This window comes from Dipodomys ordii, unplaced genomic scaffold (assembly GCF_000151885.1).
Source record: "Dipodomys ordii isolate 6190 unplaced genomic scaffold, Dord_2.0 Scaffold33, whole genome shotgun sequence".
Lineage (NCBI taxonomy): Eukaryota > Metazoa > Chordata > Mammalia > Rodentia > Heteromyidae > Dipodomys > Dipodomys ordii.
Window position 1 is genome coordinate 548092 of NW_012267249.1, and position 7737 is coordinate 555828.

The window sequence follows — 7737 nt, forward strand, 5'->3', positions numbered from 1 at the left end:
TGGGGCCTGAACTCTGGGCCTGGGCGCTGTCCCTCAGCTCTTCAGCTCAAGGCTAGTGCTCTACCACTTGAGCCACAGCGCCACTTCCGGCTTTTTTTTCTTTTTGCTTATGTGGTTCTGGGGAATCAAACCCAGGGCCTCAGGCATGCAAGGCAAGCGCTCTACCGCTGAGCCATCTTCCCAGCCCCTAGAAAACATTTTAAAAAACAGTTATGCCCCTTTTCCTTTAGCACTTTATTTGCAAAGGGCTTATAGATATGTGTTAGCTCTATGTTTCAGCTGAGGCCCTTCTTATGCTTTTAGCGTAGGTTCCAGAGTTGTGTGGCTTTTTTCTTTTTTTAGTTTTTTGAAACTAATAGTAATAAGCATGTATTATGACTGGGTGTGTCAGTGTTCTAAGAGATTTACATTTTTTTTTTATATTTCTCCAACAACCTTCTGGGGGGTAGGTTACTGATTATACTAATTTTACAGTGCAACTAGGATATAGAACAGAGTGTACTGACTTCTCCACAGTTACTCAGCTAGAAGTGAATGAGGAACTCGGATTTGAACCTGACAGTGTGGCTTCAGAATCCACCACTCCAGTCATTTGGCTCTGACAGTATGTAGTTTCTCAATAATACTGGATATCTGGTGCCGAAAGTTGTACCAGAACCCCATCCAAGGAGAATTGGGGCTTCTTTTGGTGTCCATTGTAATAGAAATGGCACAAAGATTTATGTGGAATAGGAACAGTTCATTCTAGATATGGTTGGGAAAGAAGATAAGGACCCTCCAGAGACACCAGCCTAACTCAGTGGAATATAGATTTCATTTTTGTGTGAACTTTTAGGGGTTTTTGTTTTGTTTTTAAGTCAAAGTTTTGCTGTGTAGTCTATTCTGGTGCCTCCAGCTTCTGATTCTCCTTAGAATTCTGAATGCTGCACCATTCCCAGCTTATATCAGCTTTTAAATGCTTGTAAAGTCTTCTCAGTGTGTGTGTGTGTATGTGTGTGTATTTTGTTGCCTTCCATCCCTTATGTTAACCTGTTGTTTTTTTTTAAGTGATTATCATAAAAAACAAGAATTCCTCAAAGCTCTTCGAAAGAAGGCTCTTGAAAAAAATCCAGATGAATTCTATTATAAAATGACTCGAGTTAAGCTCCAGGTGGGTACAAAATAAATGAATTGGTGTTTTGATCCTTAAGTATTTGAAAATAAAGGTGAGGCTGAGAATATGGCTTGGTGGTAGAGTGCTTGCCTGGAATGCATGAAGCACTGGGTTTGCTTCCTCAGTACCACATATATAGAAAAAGCTAACATGATGCTGTGGCTCAAGTGGTAGGGTGCTAGCCTTGAACAAAAAGAAGTTTAAGGACAGTGCCCAGGCTCTGAGTTCAAGCCCCAGGACTAGTGAAAAAGAAAATAAAGGTGAGGGAAACAATGGGAGGAAGGATCCTTGGTTTAAATTTAGCTCTTTTGCAGTTGGTCCAGGTGCTGTTGTCCAAGGCAGAACTGTCTCTTCTTGAAAAGTATGCATTCCTGCTTCTGTGTGCACGTTGTTTTACACTTGTAGTTTCCTGAGAGTAGGTGATTAGAGGGGATGCAGTGGACGTACATCTTAGAAGCCCATTGCCTTGAGTTACTGTTCTTGAGGCAGCATTGAGTTGTATTTCTTCTAAACATGAACTATGTCAATAACATATTAATGATCATATTCTAATAGGGAATGTATTTTTAAAATTTGGATTTTAGGATGGAGTTCATATTATTAAGGAGACTAAGGAAGAAGTAACTCCAGAACAGCTCAAGCTGATGAGAACACAGGATGTCAAGTACATAGAAATGAAAAGGCTCGCGGAAGCTAAGGTAACAATTAACTCTTTGTTCTGATGTATGAAAGGAAAGAAATCCATTAATCTCAAGTTACCAATTGATTTCTTCTGGCATTTACAGTCTTACAGTATGCTTTATTGGGTAAAGGGTATGGCTTACATGGTAGAGTGCCTGCCTACAGTGTACTTGATTGTAATAAGATTTAGAAGTAAACTTATAGAGAGTAGAGTTCAGATTTAAAAATGAGACAGGTTCTGACTCTGCCATTTGTAAGTGCCAAGGCTATAGGTAAATTAAGGCTGTTTGTTCATTCCTATTTTATACAACTGTTGTAAAGATTGAGTTCTGTAGAATTAGTCTAGCCTGGTATATGATAAATTGGTTGGTGCTTGATAAATTTTGGTTCTCTCCTTTTGAAGAGTGAAATGAATTATTGATTAGTTATCAATAATAATAATAACAACAGTAATAATATAATGTAAAATGTTCTAAGCTTTTGTAAGTTTGTATCTGAGATTGCAGAAGAACCCAATTTAAAGAAAGGCCATATTCTGTATTCTAGAAAATTGAAAGACTAAAATCAGAGCTCCATCTGCTGGATTTCCAGGGGAAGCAACAAAATAAGCATGTGTTCTTTTTTGATACCAAAAAGGAAGGTATGAAATGTTTGAAGACTTTTGGGACAACCTGCCATATTACTATTGTGGTCCAGTGTTAGAGATGGATGATTTTTTAAGGATTGTCTTGAATTTTAGTTGCACAGTTTGATATTGCTACTCACCTGCAAACAGCCCCGGAACTAGTCGACAGAGTATTTAATAGACCCAGGATAGAGACCTTGCAGAAGGAAAAAGTGAAAGGAGTTACCCATGAGACTCGACTTAAGGTAATTTTCCCCATTTTACTCAGATGGGAGTTTGGGACAATCTTGAGTCTTTTATTGGTTTTTATTTTTTATTTTCCTTGGTCACTATCTTAGCATTGTGGAAGGATTTGATGATTGAAGTGAAAGTGGGGAAGGGTTCCTTAGAATCTAAGGCTGGAGAACGTGTGACCCTAGTCAGTGGTTAGGAGCTTAGATTCTTGGTTTGAATTCAACCCTGATCCTGTGCTCTGTGTTCTGTGCTGTGTGTGTGTGTGTGTGTTCTGTGCTGTGCTCTGTGTGTGTGTGTGTGTGTGTGTGTGTTTGTTTTGTGCCGGTCGTGGGGTTTGAACTCAGGGCCTGGGCACTGTCTATGAACTTTTTTGCTCAAGGCTAACACTACCATTTGAACCACAGCCCTACTTAATAGCTTTTTAGTGTTTAATTGGAGATAATACTCTCAGAGACTTTCCTGGCTGGGCTGGCTTCTGAGGTGCTCAGATTTCAGCCTCTTGAGTTGCTAAGTTATAAGCCTGAGCCACCAGTGCCCACCAGTCACCAACATTTTTAAAATGCAGATTAAGGAGGGAGCATTGACACTTCAGGTATGTAGTATCCAGTGTTTGATGCTGAACCTTTAGCAGTGCATACACATATTAGGAGGTCCTTCATATTGTGTATTTGTAATCAGAATTTTATGTTGACTTTTCTTTATGGTACTTTCTATTATTTAACTAGGTCGTAAAGCAGATACGCTTTTCCCCAAAGCCTTCTGGAGTTGAACTCTCACTTCTGACTGATTCATTTGAAAAAAAAAAAAAAATGCTGTCAATGTGTTTCAAGCAGACAGCTGTTCTGTTTTGATTTGAATCATTTACACTGCATCAGTTTTGCTTCCAATGTTTAATTTCACAGCAGTTTTCTCTCGCTCAGAGGCAGCTAAACTTGCTTTAGTAATATAAATACCCCTAATTAGTTTGACTATATTGGGTAATCCCATAAATTTGACAGTCTGTGCAATAAAGTGAAAACAAAAGCTGTCTGAAACCACTGCTGTGAGACTATGCTAGAATGGGTGAGTCGTTGGAAGTCTGGAGCCCAGTAATATTCCTCTTTATGAAGATAACACTTCCAGCTGAGGAGCCAGCTGACTAGTGTTCTTGTGATAACCCTGTTTGTCAATTAGTTGTATTTTCAATTAGCTCTGTTGCTGACACTTCCCAAGTGTGCTGATAGTTCTTAAAGAGACTAGTATTCCAAACACATGTGAACAATAGTTCACTATCACAGTTCTTAGAAGTTATGAAGGTTTAGATCTTGACATTTTTGTCTGGTATTGTTTTGTTCAGATTTTGTTATGAGATTGCTTGTGGGTGGATTGCAAGTCTGGAACTTGGAGTGGGTGAACAATCCATGAATGGGCTTTAGGAGATCTATGAACACTCACCTCCCACATTGAAATTTTGTGCAAATATGTATAACAGGTTGAGCATTCTTAACTTAAAATGCTCCAGAATTGGAAACTTTTTGAGTGCTGACGTGATGCCACAAGTGGAAAATTCCATACTTGATTTCATATGGGTCACAGTCAGAATTCAGGTATACTGAAAATGTGCCAGATTATCTTCATGCTGTATAGGAAACTTTACTTTCAGATACCTTGGGTCTCGTGCCCAAGATATGTGTTATATACATGCAAATATTCCAAAACCCCCAAAATTCAAAATCCATAGCACTCTGATCCCAAGCATTTTGGATAAGGGATATATAACTTGCCATGCTATCTCAAGAAAAATCCAATGTTTCATCAGTTTCTCAGAGGTTTATGATTCCCCCAAACTGAAGGAACCAGTGGCCTCTGAGGTATTAGCATAGAGTATTCTCAGGTCAGCTCCTGTGAAAAAAAATCCTTTTGCCATCATGGCCAATGGCCTTTCTGTTGCTCCTGCTCACTTTGTATAGGATTTCCAGTACATTGCTGCTATCATCTCAGGTAATTGAGGTGGTCACACAGAGATTGAAAAAGCTTAGCATAGCATAGCAATGGGAAAATACTTGGTTTAGAGGAACAAGGACAGTCCTGACTGCTGTATGTCCTTTGGGCAGTTATTTTTCTTCTCTAGACCTCATTCTACATTTGTAAAATGAAAAGTTTCAGTAAGGTAGTCTGCAAGATTCCTTTCAGGTATAGAATTTGATGTTTCTAGAGTTGCCAACTTTATAGTAATGACATTGTGTTAATTCTAGAATAAGGAAGGGAGTCTATAAAACCATTTATGCATTTGGGTTTCATTTGTAACCTAAGAGCCAGTTTCTTGTTAATTTTTGCCTGTTAATTATTTTGCTTAAAATATATGTGTTTCTTCTCTAGCGGATAGCTAAAGAAAGGCAAAAGCAGTATAACTGCTTAATGCAGCGGATTGAACGAGAGAAGAAAATGTTCATTATTTCTCAGAAAATACAAACACGCAAAGATCTTATGGTGAGTACAGAGAGCCTTTGGCACAACTCCCTCTCCCTCTCTCTCCTTGTAAAGGTCTTAACTGAGACTGAATTTCAGCTGTGTGTAAATCAAGCCCAGTGAAAATGTCTGCTCCTCAGGGGCAGTGGTTTGAGCCAGTGTTTCTTGCTCTGACAGTGTGGAAATGTTCCTTGATTAAGAAGGTAATAAGGGGGTTATTAGTCAGTGCCTTGGAACAGCAAAGGGTAGGATCGGGTAGCATATGAACTTTATAGCTTATGAGCAGCTCCTGTAACATTTAAACAGGTTAACAAAACAGTGCATGTCACTCATTGGTGTTTAAAAATAGACAACATTGTGTAGTTAAATAGCAGAGCTAAGGAATAGAAGATGCCTCTTTCATATTATTACTCTTCTAAATGTCAAATTCTTTAGCCTTGCAGATCATTGAGGTCAGTCTTTCTCAACTGGGGTTCCGTGAGAGAATGAGAATTAGAATTTTAAATGCAACAGTTATTTGAGCACTCCTCTAGGTGCTTCCTACATAGCCAGTACAGTACTGTCTGGATGCTCGGAGGAAGGTCACTCATTGCATACGGTGGATGCCCAGGGCAGAAGGGCTCCATGCCTTCACTACTTTGAGGGATGTCTTAGAGGCTTTTTCTGAGGAAGCTTTTCAGTTTTCCTGTTTCACAAGCCTTCTCTTTCTGTTTACTGATCATCTTTTTATTCTTACAGGATAAAACTCAGAAGGTGAAGGTGAAGAAAGAAACAGTAAACTCCCCAGCTATTTATAGATTTCAGCATTGTCGAAAACGTTGAAGTGTTATAAAATAGCCCTATCATTCCATATCAACAATACGTTGTTTTTGAAGTATTAATGATTCTATTGGTCCAGATGTGTGGGTTTTCTGTTTGTGAGTATGGTTTCTTGTCAGTCTGGTAGTGGATGCCTTTCTATGAACATTAAATTAACTTCCTCCATGGCATTGTTGTGGATTATGAAATCAGTCTTGTTTTTGTGTATGGTACTTAAAGTTTTTTAAGTTCATTTTTAATTCCAATACTTACACTAGAACAAATATTTATTGAATTCTAGGAACTAGAATGATGAGCTGAACAACTACTATGTGCAATTTCTTCCAGTTATAAAGCTGGGCAATCAGGTTTTGTTTATATTTTTGTTTATCTAGTTGTAATTACAGTATATTTTATAACCTAGTTTTTTGTTTTTTTTTTTGGTCTGGTCACGGGGCCTGAACTCGCTAGCACTCTACCACTTGAGCCACAGCGCCACTTCCGGATTTTTTCTTTTTTGCTTATGTGGTGCTTGAGGAATCGAACCCAGAGCCTCATGCATGCAAGGCAAGTGCTCTACCACTGAGCCACATTCCCAGCCCCTATAACCTAGTTTTTAATTAGACCAGCTCTTTTCCATTGTGATACATCTATGACCGTTTTTTTTTTTGTCGGTTGTGGGGTTTGAACTCTGGGCTTGAATACTGCCCCTGGGCTCTTCAGCTCAAGGCAAGTATTCTACCACTTGAGCCACAGTGCCACTTCTGGTTTTCTGGTGGTTTATTGGAGATAAGAGTCTCATGGACTTTCCTGCCTGGGCTGGGTTTGAGCCGTGATCCTAAGATCTCAGCCTCCTGAGTAGCTAGGATTATAGTCGTGAGCCACCAATGCCTGCCTATCTCTGACTTTTTCAAAAGTAATATATACTTACAGTAAAAATTAAAATAAGTATTTTTAGTAATTAGTGTTTTATTCAATGGGTAGGCTGATTTTGTTGCCATGTACTCAGGTACCTTTATCCAAGGATAATTTATTTTCTTACACTTTTTTTTCTCTTTTTGGTGGTACTGGGGTTTGAATGAGGACTTGCAACTTGCTAGGCTGGTGCTCTATCACTTAGCTATAGCTCTAACCTGGTTCGTAGTTGGCTGTTTTGGAGATGGTACCTAGTGAACTTTTATGTCCAGGCTGGCTTCAAACGGTAATCTTTTTGATCTCTGCCTCCTGAGTAGAGTTACAGGTATGAGTCACGGTGCTCAACTTTTTCTTTTACATCTGAAGATAGAAACTCAAAAGAACTAGGAACACACAGGACATGCCTATTTTATCAATGAAGCAGACAGCAAAACAGAATAGAGACTGGGCACCAGTGGCTTACATCTGTAATCCTACTACTCAGGAGGTTGAAGTCTGAGGATCATTGTTTGAAGCCAATCCAGACAGGAAATTCTGAGACTTACCAGGAAAAATCCAGAAGTGGAGGTGTGGTTTAAATGACAGAGCCATCCTTGAGTGACGAAAACCAAGTAAAAGTACGAGGCCTGAATTCAAGCCCCAGTACCACAAAAAGCCCAGAACAGAACACTTTCTGCCAACTGCTAGTTCCAGGGTATAAATGGCTTCACTTGAAAATACAGACCCCAGGCTCTACTGGGCTGCTTCCTTCTCTTCCCAGGGTTCCACCCTTCCTCTCTTTACCCTTATAGGGATAGTAAGTCAAGACCAGTCGGAACAGGACTGAACATGCTTAGAGCAAGTATGGGAGAACAGGGACCAGGGTTCTGAGAAGCTTGCTCAC

The 7737-nt window shown here is 39.4% G+C and overlaps 1 protein-coding gene across 1 annotated transcript in view; it reads left to right on the forward strand.

The window, feature by feature from the left end:
* Positions 1-6128, forward strand: part of Utp11l (UTP11-like, U3 small nucleolar ribonucleoprotein (yeast)) — a 17527-nt gene extending 11399 nt beyond the window's left edge. The window contains exons 3-8 of the mRNA XM_013016763.1: positions 1048-1150; positions 1738-1851; positions 2381-2474; positions 2574-2704; positions 5052-5162; positions 5880-6128. Coding sequence (XP_012872217.1) covers positions 1048-1150; positions 1738-1851; positions 2381-2474; positions 2574-2704; positions 5052-5162; positions 5880-5963 — 637 coding nt within the window. The 3' untranslated portion in view covers positions 5964-6128. The remainder of the gene's footprint in view (positions 1-1047; positions 1151-1737; positions 1852-2380; positions 2475-2573; positions 2705-5051; positions 5163-5879) is intronic.
* The last annotated feature ends 1609 nt before the right edge of the window (positions 6129-7737 follow it).